General features: G+C 45.4%; 1 protein-coding gene across 1 annotated transcript; it reads left to right on the top strand.

Annotated features, from left to right (window-relative positions):
* Nucleotides 1-2: 2 nt before the first annotated feature.
* LOC133354957 (tenascin-R-like) lies at nucleotides 3-23972 on the top strand. The gene is made up of 16 exons (XM_061572193.1): nucleotides 3-27; nucleotides 993-1082; nucleotides 2079-2345; nucleotides 4809-5072; nucleotides 6468-6905; nucleotides 7697-7876; nucleotides 9406-9549; nucleotides 11461-11583; nucleotides 12530-12673; nucleotides 13378-13497; nucleotides 14469-14612; nucleotides 16747-16895; nucleotides 17452-17548; nucleotides 19093-19254; nucleotides 19969-20132; nucleotides 21580-23972. Exons 4-16 carry the CDS (start codon nucleotides 4829-4831, stop codon nucleotides 21691-21693), a joined length of 2223 nt encoding a protein of 740 aa, XP_061428177.1. The 5' UTR covers nucleotides 3-27; nucleotides 993-1082; nucleotides 2079-2345; nucleotides 4809-4828; the 3' UTR covers nucleotides 21694-23972.
* The last annotated feature ends 387 nt before the right edge of the window (nucleotides 23973-24359 follow it).

The following is a 24359-nucleotide window of genomic DNA, read 5'->3' as shown; positions in this document are numbered from 1 at the left end:
AGCCTACCACTAAGACAACCATCACTGGTGAGTTGTCCACTGAAATAGCAGTAACTGTTATTGTCTGAAGCTTGTGTTGCCTCCGAAACGTCGTGATTTTATTTTTATTTTACTTTTATCTTTTTTTTTAACCTACGTGACTTTACGGAAACAAACTAAGAATATGAATAAGAATATATTATTGTCTGTTCAACGGTAACCCCCATTGATAAATGGTGACCTGTATAGGCTTGCATTTAAGCAATGCGTGTGCTACTCTTTGGTTCTTTCGGTAAAGTTACGTAGGTGAAAATAAAAATAAGAATAGAAAATAGAAGTAACTAAATTTAATCACGACGTTTCGGAAGCAACACAAGCTTCCGTCATCAGGTGGGACAACCACAGCAAAAAAAAAATTAATGTGTGTTACTCTTTGGTTCTTTCGGTAAAGTCACGTAGGTATAAAAATAGTTATTTCGGTAAAGTCACGTAGAAGGGAAATAATAAAATAAGAAAAATAAAACAATAAAATTTTCACGACGTTTCGGCCACAACGCAAGCAGCCGTCCTCAGGTGAAGAACAGGGCTGTCGGAAAGACGCTGTCTTTTATTTTATTGTTTTATTTTAATAATTTTTATTATTTCCCTTCTACGTGACTTTACCGAAAGAACCAAAGAGTGTGGGTTCCTGCAGTCACGAAAGCTTTAAATCAAGAATGTGTGTGTTAAACTGACAATTACACGTTGGCAAACACTTTTGTCAAATCACTTCTGGATGAGTGGCCCTGGGGACACGGGCCACACAATATTAGTGTACTTGAAAATGTTGCGATCCAAGTTTTGGTGTGCTTTTGTTTAATAATATCACTTTGTTAATGTTGAATTAGACTTTGATCTGTTACAGCCTCGATGCGCCCCGAAGGCGATGATGATAATTTGCACTCGAAGGCGTTAGATGAGTTTGTTGTAGAAGGGGGACGTTCATTGATTTATTTTCTTGATTTCTTTTCTAGGCCTGCAGCCTGGAACTGAATACAAGATATCTGTGGTGGCTGTGAAGGGAAGCAAAGGAAGTGCTCCAGCAAGTACGACCGGACGAACTGGTAGGGTCGATTTTACATCGTCCGTTAAACGCTTTAATTGCAATAATTTTTACGAAGCTGAATTCCTCGGTCCAGAAGTTAGCCCAAATCTCAGTTACGATGACAGCCGCTTATCATATCGAACAAAATTTAGCATGCATATTATATTTAACACACATTTCACAGGCAACATTTTAACGTCTCATATCGGCCAAAAAAAATCTTTAGCGCCTCCTACAGCCCCTGAATATTACTGCATAAACGAGACAAAACTTTTATCATTCGTAATAAACACATTATTTTTTAAATATCAAATTATATGAACATTATGTAAATTAGAAAAATAATATTTTACTGACAATAAACATATGTAACAAGTATTCTTTCTTAGACACGAATCGGGAACGTAACCTCTGCAAGAACACCTGTACCGCTCACAAACCTGTCAGCCCCTTATCAGTGCCCGGCCTAATTACAGACCAATTCAGACCTCATTGGTTACCCCGTGCCCTTATCAACCTCAATGTTCATTCTACAGTCCCATCACAAGGGAGAAACACAAAGAAATAGACGTTAAAAAAATTTACCGTAATGAAACGGCTGTAACGCCATATGAACCTGAAAACTAATTTTCCCTGTACAAGAATACGGGTAAACTGTATGGGTTGACAGGTATGCTATTTCCTCATCTTGAATAATAATGACAAAAAACGCACCCAGCTCTCCGTTGAGCTGTGTTTCTTAGGTCCTCGTATGCTACAGAGTGCATCATTATACGTGCGATTAATGACAGGTAAGCCTACAACCGGCTACATGTCACACACAGGAACAGCTGCCCCTGAGGGGGTCCCCCTTCTGAGTTGCTGGGACATGCACTTGCTTTATAAATACAAATCATGATAATTTCTCTGCTTCAATTATTTTACAGCCACAAAGAATGAGGAGTCTGGTGTTTAAACGTTCGAGAGCCCCTTTAACCCCCCCCCCCCCCCCCCCCCGCTTGGCCTTATTTTGCAGTCATTGACGGTCCAAAGGACCTGCAGGTCACCAATTCTAGTGACACCACCATCTCGCTCAGCTGGACGGCTCCCAGCACCAGCTTCGACCGCTACACCATTACGTTTGCCTCGGAGACCAGCGACGACGGGCGGGAGGTGACCGTCCCGGCCGACGCTACCACGGCCACCCTCTCTGACCTGGAGCCAGGCACAAAGTACGCCATCCGCCTGCGGGCCGAGAAGGGGTCTGTACACAGCGCCTGGGCCTTCACCAGCGGAAAGACTGGTGGGTCGGAACGTCGATATGTTAAGAGCACCGCGTGTCCGGATTTTTTTTTTATATATAAGATAAGATGTGCACTACTTGGGCATATTTGGCACAAGACAGAGGAAAGTGGAAATAAGTGACGAAATGTGTAGTGGACACCTAAGAGGTATCTGCCCATGGATTGTGTTGATGATAATGACGACAGATAGTCACCAGTAAGTGAGTGACTAATATCTTATTTATTTCAGCAGGAAAGGCCCATGGGAGTCCTGCAACTGCACTGATGTTATACAGTGCATTGTAATGATGTTCTGCAAGGGCTTTAGAGCAAATGTTTGATAAGAATATAAGTCATGCTTAAGATTATCAGTAGAACAAAATTGAAACGTGAAAGCTTTCATTGTGGCCCCCAAAAATGCCAGGACAGTTCTCCTGAACTCTCGTTAGTTTTTTAACTTCGGATTACAATCGATTGTATCTGGAGGATTTGAAATATATTGAATCTAAGGATGACAATTTTGCACAGCGTGCCAGGCCCTGACCAACGGAGAGACTGGGGAGATAGGACATTGTTTATTAAGGCTTCTTATATGTTATATATGGTCATTATTCAATGTCTGTTGTAAATTCTCATGATGTTCTAAAAGGGATGGAAAGTTGAAATTTGGCATGGAAAATAGTTAAATGTCCGTGCACATCTAAGCACGTAAATAAATAAAAAATGCTTGGAATTACATTGAGGGACAGAAAGAGGAAGACACGGATGAGAGAACATACGCAGGTTAAACGCATTATTCCGTCGGAAAAAGTAAGTTGGCTTAGGTAGGTCACGTAGCTGCAAGGCATGGTCAAGAATGAGTGGGGCCAATGGTCAAGAATGAGTGATGGATTGGCAGCAGAGGGATTCAACTCATCGCAGACGTTCGCCATGGAGACGGAGGAGATGAGATCAATTTGTGCGCAAGTGCTTGTTGGATTGTTGCATCGCAGAAGCATGAGAGATGGCAAGGACTTGGAGAGGCCATCATCCAGCAGTGTGTTTTGATCGTGGGTGACAATGATGTTTGTATCTTAAATTTTTATTGGGGAAAAACAAAAACTTTTGAATTTGGGCCACTAACAAGTAAACCCGTAAAAACAAAGTTTTTCACTATAAATCCTTTATATGCGTGGCGGCTAAAGTCTTCTCGTCCTCTGGCTTGAGATGGCTGCCACCTATGGGTCAGATGATTGTCTGCCAGTATAAAGCAATTGGTAATTAAATATTTAATTTGTTTTCCCTAAACAGTGTAACATTTTGGGAATTTTTTTTCACGAACATTAATTGTCTCTCACAACGAGTCTGTGTGGAAAATGTCAGCTCGATTGGATCACGGGAAGTGGGTTAAAAAACGACCGAAATATTTGCACGGTCGTAAACAAGCAAGCAAGCACGCAAGCAAGCAAGCAAGAGAACTTAATATAAAGGATTTAAAAATGGCAGGACATTTGTGGACCAACTCTTGACTCAATTTATTAACCGCATCAGAATATTTTTTAATTATAAATTCGTCATTGATGATGAGCCGTGTCGACCCATGATCTCGTTTTAATCTGGCAAACTTTCTGGTTTAGAGTTGAGTGCTCTGACACAGCGCCACCTTGTCACGTAAATTACGTGAATATTAATTTAATATTTTACGTAATGTTTAAGATAACCAATTGATTATTCAATTTTACAGGAGTACGTTGATCATATCTCCATCCTCTAAACCCCTTGAGCTATTTATACAATGTTATAGTTTAACTCTGAAATATGAATTAATCTTCTAAATTTGCAACTGAAATGTGAAATCTAAAATGTTCTTTCCAATTCTTTTAGAACGCAGGCTTTTACGGAATTTCATTGTCAAATAGTTTGTACTTTAATGTTATAAATACTGCAATTGAATGTATGGTCGTATTTGTTATACGCTAACCTGTAATTTACTTAATGTGTTTTTAACGACCTGGACTAACAATGCAGTGAATTTAACAACAATAACAAAATACCAATTTGCCATCAATATTGATACGACAAAAGTTGCTTACCATTTTCACTTGGTCTTCTTGCACACAACATTTACTCATATATCGGATAAGTCTCACCTTCACTGGGAATTATTGAGCATGTAAATTATTCATTACTTTAGATCGATTCTTATGGTCAAGTAATTGTATGCAAATGTAGTTTTTTTTTTCCGGCTAAAGGAACAAAGTGAGACAACGTGTGAGATAGACGACAACTAGAGTGAATTCTTCAATTGGATTATAACCCCCAAATCCTAACACAATTCTTCAAATGCCAAGTTTTTGGGGTAGCAAGGCAGGGGGCGGGTGGACAAGTTGAATCGGTACATGCCTAATTGCCAATCTACCTCCGGGCATATTCACAAAGTCTTGTGCGCAGCTATTATGTGTATAAGTTTGTTCACAGCGTGTGTGTTATGATGCCCACTCCAGGCTGCAAGCCGGCCACTGCAATGCGGTTTTCGGATATCACTCCGACCAGCTTAGTGGCATCTTGGGCATCGCCACCCGCTACACCCGACTACTATATTGTCAAGTACAGCCAGAGGAACAGAGAGCCACACACGGTCGCAGTGAGTGGAGGACAAAACTATGTGGTGTTGTCTGACTTAAAACCTGACACAGAGTACAGAGTGCGGGTCATTTCCGTCAAAGGAGTGTCTTCGTCCAAACCCCTGATTGGTGACGTCTTCACAGGTACATTACCCAGAGCGCATTGCCGCTCGCCTCTCTCGCTCTCTTCGATTGCCTCAAATGTCTCGCCTTATCTTTGATATATGTAAGAGAGAAAGCAAAAAAAAAACATCTCTGATGTGTTGTCCGGGTTGGATCTGCACGTCGTTCGACTTGCGTCTGACCACCTTTCCTTCCACGTGCTTTGGAGCTTCCCAGAGGTTTCGAAACGTCGGACGCCCGTTACAAACCCAGTAAACCAATCGGAGAGCTACCCACACATCTGGTGTGCATTTAAAAACGTTTCTTTTCTGCAGAGAGTTGCCAGACCGGAGGAGAGGGTTGCGTCCAGATGTAGAGCTTGCGTTTTAAGTATTCAATGCACACTTTACTTTGGGAAGATTTGTCTTTCAGGTTGTCGCCAGCGTGGCTTGGAGTGACTGCGCAGTGCTTCCTCGTCCCACCCCCAACCTTTGTTTGTCACCGAGAGTTGTCTTCCGTATAAAGACGCCAAGACGTTTCCCTCCATACTGTCATCATACAAAATTATTTTTTAAAACACACATTTTGTATGATGACAGATATATGAGGATGCTTCCGTACTGTGATGGTCAGCGCACTGGACTTTCAAATCCAGGGGTCCGCCGGTTTGATTCAATCTCCCGGATGGGGCGGTTGAAACAATGGGAACATTTCTTTGGTTCTTTCGATAAAGTCGCGTAGGTGAAAAAATAAATACAATAAAAAAACATAAGAATAAAAATAAAGAATATATATGTTTTATTCTTTATTTGTATTCTTATATTTTTTTTCACCTACGTGACTTTACAGAAAGAACCAAAGAGTATGGATCCTTGCAGTCACGAAAACTTCAAATCTAGAATGGCAACATTTATTAAATCCCCCCTCACCTCCACCTCTCATTACCGAGCAGCATTAATGTGGGGACTTCCCACCTCCTTCTGTGAAATCGAGCCAGTGTGGAAGAATAGGCCAAAATACCCTCTCGAGGGACTCTAGGGCTTATGCGAGTTGAGCACCTTCTGCCAGCATTGGCATGAGCAAGCGATTGTAGGGCCGCACCTTAAAAAAAAAAATATCACCAAGATATCTGCCTTCAATCTTGATTTGAAGCTTTCGTGACTGCAGGAATCCATACTCTTTGGTTCTTTTGGTAAAGTCACGTAGGTATAAAATAAAAAATAAATCACGACGTTTCGGACGCAACACAGGCGTCCATCAACAGGTGAGAAAGCATATCTGCCTTGAGAAGAAAAAAAACGCTTTTCAGATAAAACCTAATTTACGGCACCCTGCATGTTTATCCTCTTAGCCATGACATGGCAAAAGTGAATTAATTTGTTCAATCGTTCCACCCCCCCCTCCCCCCCGAAAAAAATGTCTCCACCACTTCTACAGCTTCAGGAAGCCTCCAGCCACCGTGCCCCGAAGCGAACGCCGAGGATGAGGATCTGAATAGCAGAGAAACGGGGGAACCAGACTACGTCGAGATACAGTCTGCCTCCAACGACGTGCAAAAATGCAAATTCACAGAGAACGCCAAGTCAGCGTTGACCACGCCACCCCCCGTCGACAAGGAGCTGTACGGCCTCAGCCCTATTGACGTAGAGTCCTCAACGATGAGGCTGTCGTGGGCGTCGAAGCCCTTCGCTTTCCAGACCTTTGTCGTAAAGTACGGGCCGGTGTCCGCCGGGAAGATGCGTAAAGTAGTGGTGGCCGGAGATTCCCGGTCGCTCGAAATTTCAGGGCTAAAAGGCAACACCGAGTACGTGGTTTCACTCGCAGGGGTGCGTGATGATACCCTGTCACCGCCACTGACAATACGTGTCACGACAGGTACTGGATTATCCTTTTCATTATTTTTTTCTCACGAACAAAACACTTTAATTGCAACGATTTTAGCATTGTCTCTTCAACTGTCGGTGTATTCATCACGTATGAACACTGTTCTTATTGCATTGCAAACAGATGCGGTTTTGATCCGATGTTCATTGTAAAGGACATTTCTGCGGCGGTGTAGCGGTTAGCAACAACTCGACTTTGCAACGCAGAGGTCGCTGGTTCTATTCGACCTCCCCAGCGTGACGGTTGAAACGACCCTGGCAAATTTTCCTAAATCCTCTTCGTCGTCGTCCTCCGCCCCCTGGCACCTGTCCAACGCCGGCAGTGTGAATGGGATCAGCACCGTTCGACGATGGGCAAGGTTGCCTGCAGGCGGGAGGGCAAAGTGTCGGTGTATTCCCACCTCTTCCAAGATATCTGGCCATCATGGAAAGGGTAGAAAATATATCCTCCAGAGGTCCCTGTAGTGGAAGCCCTCCCAGCAGTAGTGGCATGTGCAAGCAATCACAGGGCTGCACCTCTTACCATTCGGAGAGATTTGAATGGAATTTAAGCTTCTCAACCGTGTTTGGTCAATGTTAGGCCACAGCATAATTTTTTTGTTCGTATCAACAGGGCGTAGAGTTTCAGCTCCCATTGGGCGACGATCTTTTATCGGGGGGGAGGAGGGGGGGGGCATCTGATTTAATTGTATTCAAATAGCGTACTCAAAGCAAAAATGTGTCAATCTCCACCACTACGTTGTTGATTAACATCTTCCGTTTGTGTACACTGTACTTGAAAAGCCACAGCCTCCGTCCGCGTGAGAAGAAGCCTTAATTTGAGGCGTCCAGACAGCGTCCACAAGAAGCAGTTGGCTGCTACGCTTAAGGATGAAGGTGAAATCTCGAGCCAATTGACAGACGTGTCAGCCTCGATACCCCACAGCAAACGCGGGTCTGACAATCACGTTTCAGGGGACAAAGGTACATTCAATACGAGAGACAAATAGCCGCATTGCTTTATTTCGTGCCCTTTTCACTAACACTTTGCATTATAGGAACACAATACTTATTTATCAAAATTATACATTTTTATGGAAATTGAGCTCCCCAGGATGTATTGTGGGCAGCTTTCCATGGACCAGATTGATGAAGTATGGTTAAATAGCCCTGACGATGTGCATGGTGTGGGAACGCTGTCACCCAGCAATGGATTGACAAAAGGGCAGCACATGTCCCTGGAGGGAATTGATGGCAGACGACCTGATACAGAAAATAGATTCTTGAATCTATTGATTCTTGAATCTATTGATTCTTGAATCTATTGATTCTTGAATCTATCTGGCGCTAAGCTTTGACCATTACTCCTTCGTATGCATGGGTATTCTCTGGCTAATCCAGTTTCCTCCCATGTGCCAAACACTCGTTAATGGCATTCAGAATCAGCATCTGTATTTAGGCTAAAATAATCCGATGAGCTATGAAGCTCTTTTTAACAGATATCCAGTAGAGGCATTAATTTGCATTAATTGATCAAACATCTCCAATTTAGCAGGATCCTCTTACAAAAGTCTTGAGAGGTTTTCACGTGTAAATAAAGAGCATTATTATTACTACAATAAAAATGTAGGTGATGTAAAATGTATTTCATTTACCAACTTTTATTTCCTCCTACATTTGCCTGTCTCACTCTTTATCCTAAAGTTGTTGTCTTTTTTACGCACTTATCATTTCAAACGAACATGTTTTGACCTCACATTTTCTGAAACCACATGCTTTGCCCTATCCTTCATCAAACTGAAGCTTCAGTAACAATCATTCTATCAAAAATAAGATGTGTTTAGTTTAACATGCATTAAAAAAACGAGTTTGTTTTGAAGGCATCAATAATGTGAGGGAAACAAAATGAATGGGGAAACTCAGGGGCCTTGACATTACAAGTTGCCATTCACCTCTGCTTGCCAGCCTTCTCTCTTAGCGAGCACTAATCGAGCCATGTCCGAGCAGTCAATATTAAACTTCTTTTGCCCCACCATCCTTTCTGTGGGACCCCTGTATGGTTTGGGACAGCGAGCCCGGTTCTGCATCTTTCTATCCCCTCCTTTTCATAACCAGTTTGGCTCGGGTCGACGGTGTGTACGTGAGTCACCACGTGATGTAACGGGCGCGCACATTGCCTCGATATAAATTATTAAAACAAAAAAAATTCAACTTTATTCAACCACCGGTGCTGCCGTTCACGCACTCCGTTTCAAGTGCCGACTTTCTGCCTGTCATTCAAACGCCTCGGGCTTTCACGACCCCGTGCCTCCTCGTCGCCGCTTCGTAACGCATCTCTCCTTCTCTTTACAGGGCTGAGCAAAGCTTGGTCACTTCTAACCACCCGTGCGTGTGCGCGTGCGTGTTGTTTTCTCTTCTTCTTTTGCTTGCAAATTTTGACATTTCACTTCTCAATGTTTTTTTGTTGTTGACGCCCCGTTGTTTTGCCCCCCCCCCGCCCCCCAACGAAGCAGGTCTGGAGGTGACACTTGTAAAGTCTGCATCTGTGATTGACGGCAAGGCACCCGAAGCTAAATCTGAGAACGGTTATTTCTCCGAGATATATTCCTTCCTCAGTGGTTTAACTACAGATTTCAGCAGCTCAGCTAAGGGAAAAGGTACATGGAAATAAAACGCGTGCTTTAAGTTAAATTACTTAATGAGAACATGGTGAGGGTGTTGACAACTGTATTGTTATTTGGGGTGCAACGTTGCATCTGTTTGTCGTTTATTATTTATTCGTAAGTCTCACGGTGTAACGCATCGATGTCCGCATGTAAGAATCGGTGTATTTTTGTTAATTGCTAAAAATATCCATGCCAATGTCACAGCTGGGCTAATGAAGTGAACTAAACTTGTTTCCAATGCAGTTCCAGAGGAAATGATAATTCGTCGCGACATCGTTTCAAAGGACGTGTTCTGTTTGTAACAATTGCAGCGTGGGTCTCGGTGAAGCAAGGACATTAACCCCATCTGTTCAAATGTCGTTTGAAATCTTCTTTTGCGTGCCATGCGCAGATCCACCCATCCATCCCATTTGCATCCGAATGCTCTTCCTCTCCGGATCATTCTTTAACAGTCTTCTCATTTCAGCCTGCCGAGAGTGCCTTGGGGATCCGGCGAATTGCCCGGGTCGCGTGACGCCACCGATTTAAAAGCCATCCCATCCCACCGCAAGAGGTTAAACTGCGAAGAGGGAGGCACTGTTGCCAGACTCTCCCCACGTGGGAACCACCTTGCCCCTCGATTTGCATCACCTGACCTGCGAGGGTCCGCGCAAAAAAAAAATGTCCACGTGACAGGTGATTTCGGTGAGAATTTGGGGCAAATCCGAGCGTGGGCAGGAGGGCACCGGGTCAACGGGGTTCCTCTCTCAGTTTAACACCTCCCTCCATTGCGATAACCACAACATGCTGACGCCATGCCTCGCAATGCAGAGTAAACTCCCGTGAGCTTCATCAAGTTCTTGCAAAAGCACCAAGTCTGGTGGGGGGGGGGGGGACCATCCCCCTCCTGCACGTCGATGCTTGGTGAGAGAGGGAGGGAGTTTGCAAATCCCCAATCCTTTGATCGGAATAACCGCGAGAGTAACCTTAGGACTAAATCACCCAGGATCCTTCTGATCTCATCGGGATATTGGATGCTAAGCAGGTTTGAGCCTTGACATTGCTCCGACTAGCAACCGCCGTCGATACAAACACAGGCTGTTGTAGACTGCTTGCAGGGCATCGTCAGCAGAGAGACAGGCAGCAAAATGAATTGTTGTACTGCAATATGCTCCCATGTCTTCGCTGCCCGCGTTCACCAACCTGCGCTGACCAGCGCGGTAAAGTACAGTCAAATAATCCACGAGGCTTGGGGAGGCCCTCATCCAGCAGTGGATTGACAAGACGGCTGTTACATGTAGACGTTATTTTTTTTCCTTTGTTTTCACGACGCAGCCACGAATATAGTGACCCCGGTTCCATATGAGGTGCAGGGCAGCTGGTTAGAGTTTTCTATGCTATTTCATTGTCCCCCCATTCACTAACTTACCCTCCCCCCACTAAGCTGGTTGTGCCCAGCAGCTTAAACCTGAATAAGGGAACACATGCATGCTTCCATCCTTTCACGAAAGGCAAACGCCTTCATGATAACCAAATGCCACAACAAAATGCCAATCCATTCACTGATTTTCATGGCAAATCTCCACAACGTGTACCTTGGATTAACATTCATTTCGCTTCACTGCATTGCCATTCCGATCACCGTCTCCTGCACAAATGTCATGTTCGCTTTGCAAGGAGATAACACCGCATGGTTCCACGCTGTATGCAGTATCACATCTATCTAACCCATTAACTTTTTACACGACTAATCGCGACCCGCGCTTGATGTATTTGCGTTCGTTTTTATTTTTTTGCCCCGACTTGTCGTCTGCAAAGTCGATCGTGCGATTCGAGTCGCTTGCCTCTCGACCGCTGCCTCGCGCGGCCAAGATGTGTATGTATCTCTTGCGAACGTCGAACGCTGTGCGTGGCTGCGAGCAGCGATAGAGACTCCCCGGAACATTGACTTTAAGGACATCAGGGAGACATCCGTCGTCGTGGCCTGGATCGCTCCGTCCGCCGACGCAGACAGCTTCAAGATCGCTTACGTCCCAACGGCTGGAGGTGTGCTAGCATAGGCGGTGCTGGGGGGGTCGGTTGAGTAGGGGGGGGAGGTCTAGGGGGAGAGGGGTGGTCCGGGGGGGTAGAGTGGGGGGGGATAAGGGGAATAATAGATTTGAAGCTTTCGTGACTGCAGGAATCCATACTCTTTGGTTCTTTCCGTAAAGTCACGTAGGTATAAAATAAATCACGACGTTTCGGGCGCAACACAAGCGTCCATCATCAGGTGGGAAAGCAAAGAGTATGGGTATAATAGACTGAAGATCCGGTTACCACCTTCGTTAAGTGGCAAATAAAAAAGAAATCCCGCTGATGGGACTGCTGCAGAAGCTGTGAACCACCGCCAAGTGGCCCAAATTCAAGAGAGATGGCAGCAAGGGACTCGTTCAGCCGTCGCATGGCTTTCAAACTTGGATGTATAGAAGAACCCTGAGGGCGATATTGACGAAGAGTGGACTCCCTCAACTAAACACTCTTCCCATGTGAACAGGGGCTGTAGGAGCCAGTTGATTTGTTTTATTGTAATGGGATAATGGCTGTGGACCCAGTGAACTGCGTTTCTTAAACGATCCTGGGTCTCTGCTCGATCAGCTCAGCCTTAAGTGAGTAACTGGTGTGGTTTGTAGCATTGGAACATTACCCTTTGACTTTTGCTAAATACAGTATGCTCGCTGAAAACGGGTCACATACCAATACCCGCCAATCGCCACTAAGTGACGGTGATGCCACCACTCCGTTTGTGCCAGGCGAGGTGCACTTCGAGGCCACGTGAAGTGTCGAAGGCTCGCTGGCAGGAGGTCACGGAACAGACCCAGGTGGAATGGGTTCAGCGACTGATATGACTGGCAGATGCACCAGCTGTTCCTCCAGGAACAGGAGACTACTGCGGGTCACATGCCCCCAGAGCCTCTGACGCTAACGGGGAGGGATCTTTGTCGTGATGTGGCAGGCGAGCCCGAGAGCCGGCGGGTGGCTTCGTCGCTGACGGAGGTCATGCTGACCCGCCTGACCCCCGGCACGGAGTACGAAGTGAACCTTATCAGCGTCAAGAGCTTCCAGGAGAGCGATCCCCTTATGGGGACCTTCACCACCCGTACGTCCGCAGAGCCCTTCACACATCCACTCCCTTCCCCTCCCTCTTTTGTTTGAGATTACAAAAAAAAGTTTAACTGGCTGAAATAATTACAGCTCACAATTACAGGGTGCTTCGAAAAAGTGTTAACACTTTCTGGGACAATCGTTTTTAATGGAAAAATAACATGATAACAAATGTATGTTAATAGCTTCAAAAAGTAAAAAATCTGCACTTGTTCACCACATTATCAACACATGCCTGGAATCTTCTCCAGGTGGTCTCCATAGCCCGGAGGCACATTTATTGTGGTATTGTTGCAAATTCTCAGAAGTATTAACATTTTTTTGAAGCACCCTGTATTATCATCAACCATGGTCAATCCTTTGCTGGATGAAGACCTCCCTCACTGAACCTATGACACCCAATATACATAGCAAACAATCAATTATCACACGTACAAATTGACGCACGTATCATAAACATCGCGCAGGTACGATTTGACTCGCCAATGAATCGACGCATCGTCGCATAACTCGAGAATGACACTGACCGATCGTCCGCTCGCAACAACAACAACAAAATTCCATCCAGCTCGCATCCGTCGGAATAATGCAATCTCGGCAGCGGCGGCGACGAGGATGTTTGATGGGCAAGCAAGCGCGTGGGTACGGTTGCGAGCAGGTGAACGTCATGCGAGCGCCGCGGGGTGCTGTGTGTTGCAGTGCTGGGTAGCCCGTCCGTTCTGAGCGCGGAGGATGTCACCGACAGCTCGGCCCTGCTCAAGTGGAAGCCCACGATAGGCCCCGTGGACACCTACTCGCTCACCTACAGCTTCGAAGATGGTGAGCAAATGCATCCAATATTTTTAAAGCATCACCACTCGCCCAGAGAGTGATAATATCCCATTCGTTTGGGATAGAAACAAGAAAAATAGTGCGTACACATGGAACATGCAATGCTTTCCAACGTGTGTTTTGTTCTTGGAAGTATTTAATCAGCAGCATGGAAGACGAAGGATATCTTTTGGGCCAAAAAACCTATGCATTCTTGCAAATACTCTCGACATTTTTGCGCTTTTTTCTGCCTCAAAGTTGTAGGAAACCCGATGATCAATTTGGCCAGTTATTAATACAACTTTACAGTAAGGTTTCGTTCACATTGGATCATCTTTACCAGAGTTATCGTGCCTCCCCGTTACGGACGGACAGCCGGACACAGCTACTGCATTAATGCTTTCGACCTCAATCGTCGTAAACTTTGCCCATCCTTTTCATTGCATCCTCTTCTCGTGGCAATGTCCATTTGTTGTCCTTCCCCGTACGTTGCGAAATAAGTTCTACATACTCTTAGGTTTTTCGGTAAAGTCACGTAGGTAAAAAATAAATAATAAAAAGAGATAATAAAAATAATAGAAGAAATAATAGAAATAAAATAATAAATCACGTTTCGGAAGGCAACACAAGCTTCCGTCTTCAGGTGGAACCGTCACAGCACGATTGCTGTATCCTCTTTACTTGCTACAGCAATCGTGCTGTGATGGTTCCACCTCGTTGTGATTTCTTATTTTATTTCTATTCTATTTTTATAATTTATTTTTATTACTTATTTTTTACCTACGTCACTTTACCGAAAAAACCTAAGAGTATGAATTCTTGCAGTCACGAAAGCTTCAAATCTAGAAGTTCTACATACATATGTCAATCACAACACATTATTATGTCACTGCTCCACCACTCCCCCCACCACCACCACCACCACCTGCGGTCATAATTCACCGTTCCATTGTGGCTCTCTACCCTCGCCCCCAAATTAGGAGAGCCCGTGACCGTCACCGTTTCGGGCGGCACGGTTGAATACCAGCTGACCGACCTGAATCCCGACACGCCGTACATCGCCAAGGTTCGCGCGGTCAAGGGAGCCCAGCAGAGCGCGGACACGGCGGTCGCCTTCGTCACCGGTGAGCGACGGACGCGGCCCGTGCGCCGAATGCCACTTAGAGGTTGCCACCTGGCCCGGTTTTCTCAGGATCGCCCTCTTGCGGAGGTAGATAATGATGATGATAATGGCTTTCATATTTATCCAGGGGGCGGTGTGGTCTCCCAAATTGGATATTTTCTAAGTAAAAAAATGTGGACGATGACACCGGCGCACATCATGGGCTATGCTCTTTCGAATAATGTCATGGAATCTTCAACACGTAGGCTAAGATGTTTTCTTGTTCATGTTTTTGTTTGTTGCGGTTGCACCCGATTCAAGAGCCGAATGGCTCACAGGGCTATACCTAATAAATGAACTTTGAACTTTTCACGACCAATATTATCCGTGATAGAGATTTTGTTGGGTTAGATAGAATTGTAAATGTTGTGGGTTTACTCTCGAACACACCGGTGTGCTGAACTAGTAACTAATTGGGATGTTTTGTTTACGTGACAAACTTTACTAAATGGCTGTGTTCGGTGGTGGCGGGTTTAACGACACATTTATACTGGTAGGAACGTCCTGGTTACACCAGCCCACAGGGGATTATTGCGTCCGTCGTGCAGGGAGGGGCTGGGTGGGGAAGGAGGGGCTGGGTGGGTGGGGAGGGTGGGGAGGGGCTGGGTGGGGAGGGTGGGGCTGGGTGGGGAGGGTGGGGAGAGGCTGGGTGCGGAGGGTGGGGAGGGGCTGGGTGGGGAGGGTGGGGTTGGGTGGGGGGTGGGAGGGGTGGGGCTGGGTGGGGAGGGGCTGGTCACCCCGTGGTGCCCTTATAAAACTCAACGTTTAACCTACTCACGCCGGCTTGTGCTCGCCCTCACAGTCGGGCATATTTGCGGAATACACCACGCCGCCGTTGACCCTAGCCATTGACCGAGCAACCCAACGTTCCTACCAGCTCCCTCCGCAGGAATGTGTTATCTTGGGATTTAGCCAATTTCAGTGCAGAACCAATTGTTATATTGCGCGTTTTTTTTGTGCAGTTATTCTTCACTGGGCTGATATCATCAATTGTGCACTATCCCTTGAGAACCCATTGTAATCACAGGTGACTGCCAGCATTTGAATATAAGATCTGAACAGCTTTTGCCTCAACTACGCAGTCATGTGTTTTATTTTTTTATCGGTAACATTTCTATCATGTTACACATTTGAATAATCTTTCCTCTGTGACATCTGGTCGTAATGAAAAAGCGGCAGTAAATTTCTCGCATTTAATCGCTGACATCTGGCCACGTGAAAGGAACGCACCATGTGTTACGGATGTTATCCACTCGGGATGTATCAATCATCCCCTCCACTATTCATCGTATGGTCACGATTCAGCATCAGGATTCAATTTATGAGCGTGTAATTTTTTTTTGCCATGGTGGTGCACAGAGAATATGTGGTGATGAATATATATAATTTCAATAATTTAGTCGTTTGTCAATTCACTGCTGAACGAAGGCCGCCCCCGATGCCGTGGTCAGTCATGGGGGTTGTTTAATGATACTTCACTTTCGGCAACCGACGCTGACCAGTGTGGTGAAGTATGGTTAAACAAACCTCCCTGCCTGGCACGGCACGGAGAGGCCTTCATCCAGCAATGGCTTGAGAAAGCATAGTAAATGATCTGTTGCGATCAGCGGCTTGTCGAATAGTGTTGGTGCAAACTGCATAACAAATTCGAGGATCGCTGACCAAAACCTGGTGAGGATGACGATGACGACGACATTATACAGAGCAAAATCCGTAAGTATATATGTTGAACTTCTTTCGCACCGTACGTAGCCAGCAGTGCTAATTGGAGGTGCCGGGAAAGGACAACAAAACTAAACACAAAAATCTGTTTTAAATAAATGAGTTTTCAATCTAGATTTGAAAGTGTACCAGCTCCAGTGGGCTTCCTAATATCGGAAGGAAGAGCGTTCCAGACGACCGCAGAGGCGCATCCGAAAGCGCCGCGTGATGCGGTGACCGTCCTTGTTCGATTGCCAGCCAAAATCCGCCCCTGCTGCAAGGGTGAGCAGAGTTCGCCGCGGTGGTGAATGCTCCTTGACGAGGTGCTCAGCAAGCTATTGTGGTTCATTTGTGGCAACGTTGTTGAACGATGATTATTGAACCGTTGCGAGCAGCCCGAAAGAAGACGAGCTTCCCCATGGACTGCAGCGAGGCCTTGCAGGGCGACCAGGCCAGCGGCGTGTTCACCATCTTCCTGAATGGCAACGCCAGCCAGCCACTGTCGGTCTACTGCGACATGACCACCGATGGCGGAGGATGGATCGTGAGTGGCCATTTTTCTCAACTGGGGTTGTTTTTTGTTGTTATTTTTTTCTTCCTCTTCCTCACAATAATTTAAATTTCCCTGACGGAAGTTGTACAGAAAATGATTTGGCATTGCGACGGGGCACGTTTAATTCATCGGCAACTCAAAAAGAGCCTTTTGCGTGACATTTCGTCTCACAAGGGGACCCTCCCTCCCTAGTGGCAGCTGTCCCCGTGCAGCACAAGGTGTAGACACAGTTATCAGAGGGCCGCAGGGTTGCTGCGGTCAGTCCATTGATGTACTGCAGTTATATGCTCCCCGACTCCACCGACCCCCCCTATTGACCGTTGTGGTGAAATATGGTCAAACAAATCCCACGACACCATACGAACTTGTGAGGGCCCTCATCCGGCAGTGTAGAGACAAAAAGGCTGTAAATGTCAAATGTTACATCTCGGAATCTTTGGAGTCGACCAACCGACTCCCAAGTGTTTCCGACTGACGTACGCGGCATTGCCTTGACATTCATTCAGAACGGTTCGCTAAGCGCAGCGTTTCATGTGCACTCACACAGGTCGTACAGAGGCGTCAAAACGGGCTCACGGACTTCTTCCGTAACTGGAAGGCGTACGAGAAAGGCTTTGGAGACATCAACGATGAATTCTGGCTCGGTAAATATCATCTCGGTCATTAGCCTCCGTCACCCGAAATGCACCCCATCTGATAATTTTTTGGAAGCCGCGCAGAGAGTTAAACACTGCTGCCGGTGCTACGTCGGAAGAGAAGGCTGCAGCAAAATCCACTGTTGTACTGTGATTCTATCCCCCCCCCCCCCAACCTGCATTGACCAACGTGGTGAAGTATGTTCAAATTATCCTTACGACCTGCACGGCATGTGGTGGGGCGGGGAATCCTCATCAAGTGGTGGATTTACAAAAGGGCTTAGTTTTATGGTGTCGGACTCAATTTGATATGTGGTGCGGAGCACTGTTAAGCATCATCCGTTGACTAATGTACTTTGCGTTTACAGTAGCAACGTGCATCTCTATAAACGTGCGTTTTAGATTATTTGGCTGCTGTAATTTTCCACGCGATAAGCCACGTCTCGTTGGGCTGTCGCTTGTGGCCAGATCGCTTCTCAAAATAGATCTGCATAGCTTAGTGGGCCTTACCTGGTAAAATAAAATATATAGTTTATTAGTTTAGTTTAGTTTACTCGTTATTGGTTTTACATTGTCTGGCAGTAAAACAGGTGTTAAATGTTCAAACACCAAATATATAATTAGGTCAATCAGTTTGAAAGACAATGCATATCTAAGTCAGAGCGTGTTTGTTGCCATGTTTTTCCACAAGGACTCTGTGTGGTTAATGCGGGCTCGATTCCTTGCTGAAAGGGGGATCTATTTGGTGTTCGAACATCATAACACCTCCTGTTTTATTGCCAGAAAGGGTAGAACCAATTCTTCTTACTCTTTGGTTCTTTCGGTAAAGTCACGTAGATAGGAAAGTAAGTAATATATCACAACGTTTCGATTGCAACAACAAGCGACCGTCTTCAGGTGAGAGAGAGAAGCGTGCCATTGTGACGAGAATGCCTGCAGTCACGAAAGCTTCAAATCACAATTCTTCTCATTATACATTTTTCAAACTTTGATGCTGGCAAAAAAGGTCCCATAGATATAGTTTACTCATCACTGTGTGAGTTAATTTTTGATTTAAAGCTTTCGTGACTGCAGGGATTCATCTTCTTGGTTCTTCCGGTAAGTCACGTAGAAGGGAAATAATAAAATAATAAAAATCAAACATAATAAAATAATTCTCACGACGTTTCGGCCACAACGCAAGCAGCCGTCCTCAGGTGAAGAACAGGTCTGTTGGAAAGACAGCGTCCGAATGACAGCCCTGTTCTTCACCTGAGGACGGCTGCTTGCATTGTGGCCGAAACATCGTGAGAATTGTATTTTATTATGTAAATGTTTTATTATTTTATAATCTCCCTTCTACGTGACTTTACCGAAAGAACCAAGAAGACTGTGTGAGTTTTCACGGGTTATACGGTCATAGTTCTCCCGATGCGTTTTCGGGGTCGTGCTCGCGCGTGCGGTGCGGGGGGGGAGGGTACAGCAAGCCCCGAAGCCACACGTTAGTGGCTAGGTCGGGGTGGGGAGGAGGGGGGCTTCACATCCTCGCCCTCGTCGCTGCGACATCCCCGCAGGCCTCCAGAACATCTTTGCGCTGACGTCGCAAGGGCGCTACGAGCTGCGCGTGGACCTGCGAGACGGCGAGTGGGGCGCCCATGCCGTGTACGACCACTTCTCCGTGGCCAACGCCAGTGGCCTCTACCGGCTCAAAGTCGGCGAATACAGCGGGACGGCCGGTGAGAACAGCGCCCCGCCCCCCGCCCGCTCGGAAAGAGATAGACAGAATTATCCACCCCGCCGTCTCCCGCCACCCCCCCAAAAAATAAATGACACTTGTTCGTCCAGCGACGTTTCAGAGCAGCCTCTTAGTGCTGGGTGGGGGTGGGGGGGGAGTGGGCGGTGAAAGAGGCACGAGTCCCCTCTGCTGAATGGTTCAAAGTCACCCTTTTTTACATTAATGTGCGAATCTTCGTTTGATATAAAAAAAAACTCCACGGAAGTTGGGGGGGGCTGTACAAAAAGCCTCGTAGTATTTGTTGAACTTCTTTCACACCGTACGTAGCCAGCCATGCCACACGGAGGCAGAGTAGAATTAAGCGACGGGCATTGCCGCCTTGCCTCGTACGCACAGGGAGAGTGGGGTGAGGTCGAGAGAAAAATGCACAACAGACGAGCGCAGATGCTGTCGTTACTTACTCACTCTGCTTAGAGTTTAACATCCCTATTAAGTTTGTTAAGCATTGACTGCAGTGCTCGTGTTGTGCACACCCCGCCCCAGTTTTTTGTAAACAAGGTCGCGTTACGGGGCTGTCTCAGGATTTCTTACGTGCGTGACGTTGAACTTCTTTCGGCCCCGCATGTAGCCAGCCATGCTAATCGGAGGTGCTTGTCACTTTCCTGTGCTCCCCCCTCCGCCCCCCCACCATCCACCCCTCGTGGTCCCTACGCAGGAGACTCGATGACCTACCACAAGGGCCGTCCGTTCTCGACGGTGGACCGGGACAACGACGTGGCCATCACCAACTGCGCCATCTCCTACCACGGCGCCTGGTGGTACAAGAACTGCCACCGGGCCAACCTCAACGGCAAATACGGAGACAAAAGCCACAGCCAGGTGCGGGCACGGCGCTCGGTCTCGCGGCACGGCCACCGATCACGCCGCCAAAACAACGGCCGTTGCCATCAAACCTGTTGGGTTTTTTGTTTTCACTGCGGTACAATTCAATGCCTTCGTCAGAAGCGGGGAATCAGAATAGTTATTTATGCCGGAGGAATTCGATGAACTATGAAGCGCTTTTCCGCAGATGTGCAGTAGGGGCGTGAAATGAGCGTTACAACAAACAATACAAAAAACATGATAGGAGTGCAAAGTATAGGAAAAGGTTAACAAATCACGAAAAAATACGTGCAAAAAGAAATAAAAATTTTCGTCAAACCCACGCTGACCTGGGTGGTGAAGTGTGGTCATAAACCTCTGTGGAGGAAGCCGTTATCGACCAATTTATTGACAAACGAGCTGTATCTGTAAGTGTGCGTATTTTGTTTCGGATTGATATTTGTTTTGGAAATCAATATGGGTGACGAGAGTGGCGCTCCGTGTCGTAATCACGTGGTGGGATACCCAAGAAGTAACCTTCTTTGTGACGCTTTTCAAATAAGATTGAAAGAGTTGACGCATCAATAACGTTCATCTGTGTGTTTGCCTGTAACATGGGGTCGTGGTAACCCTCATGAAGGTGATCCAACGTTCATGAAATGTTAGTAAACAGTTGTGTTGCTCTTCAGGACTCACCCTCGAAGAACACGTGGTACATTAATCAAAGGGTTGCATAACAATTAACAATTTAAAAAAACGATAATGGGAAGCCTTCTTAGCCAATGTGATGGCATCGCAAAGAATCATGTCCTTAAATTTCGATTTAAAGCTTTCGTGACTGCAGGGATTCATATTCTTGGTTCTTTCGGTAAAGTCACGTAGAAGGGAAATAATAAAAGAAAAAAATTATTTTAATAAAAAATATTGTTTTCTTTTTTATTAATTTCCCTTCTACGTGACTTTACCGAAAGAACCAAAACATGATCATGTCCTTGCCTGCAAAAATGTCATGATGCGTGATTTCCCACACCTCCGATTTGCACGGTTGCCTACGTACGGTGCGATAAAAGTTCAACGTACATACATAAGTATCACGAATCATTTGTCCCTAATTCGTGAATTTGAAACGAGGATCTCACCAGTGGCAGCTAATCGCGCTGACCTCTAAAACACCCAGCCATCACTTAGGGTTTTGATCTGCGTTAACTTAACATAATACACTCCGATTCCTAGAATTTGTGACATTGCTAAGATGTTCGTAGGCTATGTCCAATGTTGAAGTAAGGACAATGACGATTTATCCTAAATAAAAACTTTACGAACAAATACTTTGGCTTTAAATATCATTGAAAAGGTGTCTACGACGCGAACGTTGTCAACTTTTCGCGCATTTTCATTTCTCACCCCACCGTGTAGCTACATTCGCTTGTCGTTTTTTTGTTTGTTTCGTTTTCTCCGATAACAGGGCGTCAACTGGTACCACTGGAAAGGCCACGAATACTCGGTTCCGTTTGTGGAGATGAAGATTCGCCCGTTCGCCGCCGCCAAGAGGGGCAGCAGACAGCACCTGCGGAATTAGACGTGGGCGTCGATTGAGCATGTGGGTTGGCTACGTACGATGAAAAAGAAGTTCAACGTACTTGCATTCATTGAAGGAAGAGATGCCCCTGCCCCTGCACCCACCGCCCCCCTCCCCAAAAAAAAAATTACGAAACAGCTTTTTGCCTTTTGTAGACACACAGACACGGAGCCTGTAGGTCCGACGTGAGATTGAAGTTTGTCAGCGAGTGAAATACTTTCGAATTACTCTTTTGGCATGCCGTCGTAGTGGCATTGCAGTGACATCGTAGTAAAGTGTAAATCAATTCGAACAACACGCTCCGCACAACCTGAGAACACATCGGAGAGCTGTTCACTTATGTCGCAGCGCGATCATGAGGTCAAATTTTAGTTTTTCATTAACGAAGCTTCAATCTCGTGCCGGGCAGCCCAGGTGAACACAGCTCCTAGCTACGTAGGTGAGTAATATCTGCGAAATGAGAGCTGTCCGGCTCTCAGATGTGTTTTCAGGCTGTACCATTTGTCATTTGGTATCATGTCCGTCGTTTTACGCCACGTTCTGAGACCTTATCCAGGGACAAAATTGAGCATCTCCCGTTCTACCTTGATTACGTAAACGTCACCGGCTGCTGACGATCATCGTCAAGAACCAGCCACATGAGCGGCACTCCAGCGACGCTCTATAATCAAGGGAGAACGGCGATCTGTGCTCAATTCGGTTCCCGGAGAAGCTCCCAGCACGTGGAGCGAAACGTCGGACATTATCCCAAAGTACAACGCGGCAACGACCCGAAAACAAATCGCGGTGATCTGTCCAACTCGACCGCGATGACCTACGCAGTCGAATAACAGCTGATTTGCTTTCTGTAGAGTTGTCTTACGGACAGTGCTGACGGTTGACCGACACGTTGGGTTCCACGTTGAAAGTCAACGGGTCAACAATTACACATCATGCATTCGGGTATTTTGGTTTTGTTTTTTAAACGTCACGCGCAGCGTCCGTGAGTCGTATCATCAGACTAGCTTGCTGCCAGCACTGCGCTCTAACAGTTGACAAAGAGATTTGAAAGATCAGTTTATATATTATTAACAAGCATAGAGACATTACTTTATTACGACGAAATGTTTCATTTATGTTGTTTCATTTGGGTCAACTCCGTCTATGTTATTTTACCAATCAGAAGCAAGGAACGGAGAGTTTAGATACACGATCAAACCTCTAGCTTGGTGACTGCCCACCATCCAATTGCTTCTGTTGTTATACGATGTTATTTCATGTAGTATTGAGAGAGTTTATTCAATAGAGTGTATTACATTATATTCAGTATCCAAAAGAATCGACATTTTTTGTCATCTGTGTCCTAGAATAAACACGTTTGCTTTTTGCAAGACATTGATACTTAACCCCTGCATAGACGCCTCTGACGGGTTAAAAGTTGTGAATGGTGCTAGAAAAAAAAGTGATTACAAATTTCACACTGCCTGAACTCACCTTCGCTTACTCTGGCTAAGATATTTGCTGTTTTGAGAATATTTTTACCAATGCACTGTACATAAAAGAGATGCTTATATAAACGGTCAGTAAACAAAACTTGTGAAACTCATAGCTTTGTATTGCAATATATTTTAATTTTGAAAAACAAATCTTAATTATATATATCTCTCTCTTGGAAGAAAAAAAATTCGACTTAACATGTTTAAGATTAAGAAGTTTAAGATCGGCATTACTGCAGCTCGAATTTTGGAGGGCATTGTCAAGAGGTTACTGTGGTGCCAAAGCTTTTTTTTGTCTTGTATTTAAGTAAATGTATATGAATAAATTGGTTAAGTCCCTTGGAGTTAAAACTATATCCAAATTGGAACATTTTCAGTTTAATTGCTCTATATGCTGTGGATGTGTTTCAAGAAGGGGTGGAATGATTTACCCGCCGCTGGCAATTCAATGACTTCTCGTGAACTGCCACCTCCAGCGGCTGCAGGAGTGACATTGATTTTTACGTGTGCTTCAAAATGTATCCCATGAATCGATGTATCATCCCACCCTTAAATTCGAGACACTGGCGATGTTGCTGTCAAGCTTAAAGTTAAGTACCAGCATTTTACTTGCTGGAAATCTGCATTTTATCCAGTAGAATGTCAGTGTTTATGCCATCAGACCTGTTATGTTTTTTTGAATAATCTTAAGATGCCTCTCATCATAAATGCTCCTGTTTGAATGAAATGCTTTATTAAATCAACATCGGCTTCATATTCCCTGTACAACAGTGTATTGCAATAAATGGGAATGATCCTCAACAATGTTGTGTTTGTTACATCATTGTTATTGTTTTATGACTGTGGATGTGAACGTGTTTTTGTTTACAGAGGCCTTTAGTACCACCACGACGCTCTGCAAGGCTACCGAGTACCCAGGACTCACCCTGGGGAACACGTTTGTGTTAATGAGTTCGAAAGCAGAATGACAATTTCTCAATACATCACCAGCACTTTGAATAGAAGTGAGTTTTAGTAATACCGTTTTGATTACAGAAGGGTTTGTTACACAATGGCTACTATTAATCTTCTTGGTTCTTTCGGTAAAGTCATGTAAAAGGGAAATAATAAAATAATAAAAATAAACCAATAAAATAATTCTCACGACGTTTCGGCCACAACGCAAGCAGCCGTCCTCAGGTGAAGAACAGG

Source organism: Lethenteron reissneri, chromosome 49, assembly GCF_015708825.2.
Source record: "Lethenteron reissneri isolate LAM-NWPU_2019-01 chromosome 49, ASM1570882v1, whole genome shotgun sequence".
NCBI lineage: Eukaryota > Metazoa > Chordata > Hyperoartia > Petromyzontiformes > Petromyzontidae > Lethenteron > Lethenteron reissneri.
The sequence above is the reverse complement of the archived record's forward strand: the minus strand, read 5'-3'. Positions and strand labels throughout refer to the sequence as shown.

Coding starts and splice junctions, on each gene's coding strand:
- LOC133354957 (XM_061572193.1), top strand. CDS start 4,829: ATGCGGTTTTCGGATATCACTCCGACCAGCTTAGTGGCATCTTGGGCA. Junction 17,549..19,092: donor CAACGATGAATTCTGGCTCG/GTAAATATCATC, acceptor ACATCCCCGCAG/GCCTCCAGAACATCTTTGCG. Junction 19,255..19,968: donor CGAATACAGCGGGACGGCCG/GTGAGAACAGCG, acceptor GTCCCTACGCAG/GAGACTCGATGACCTACCAC.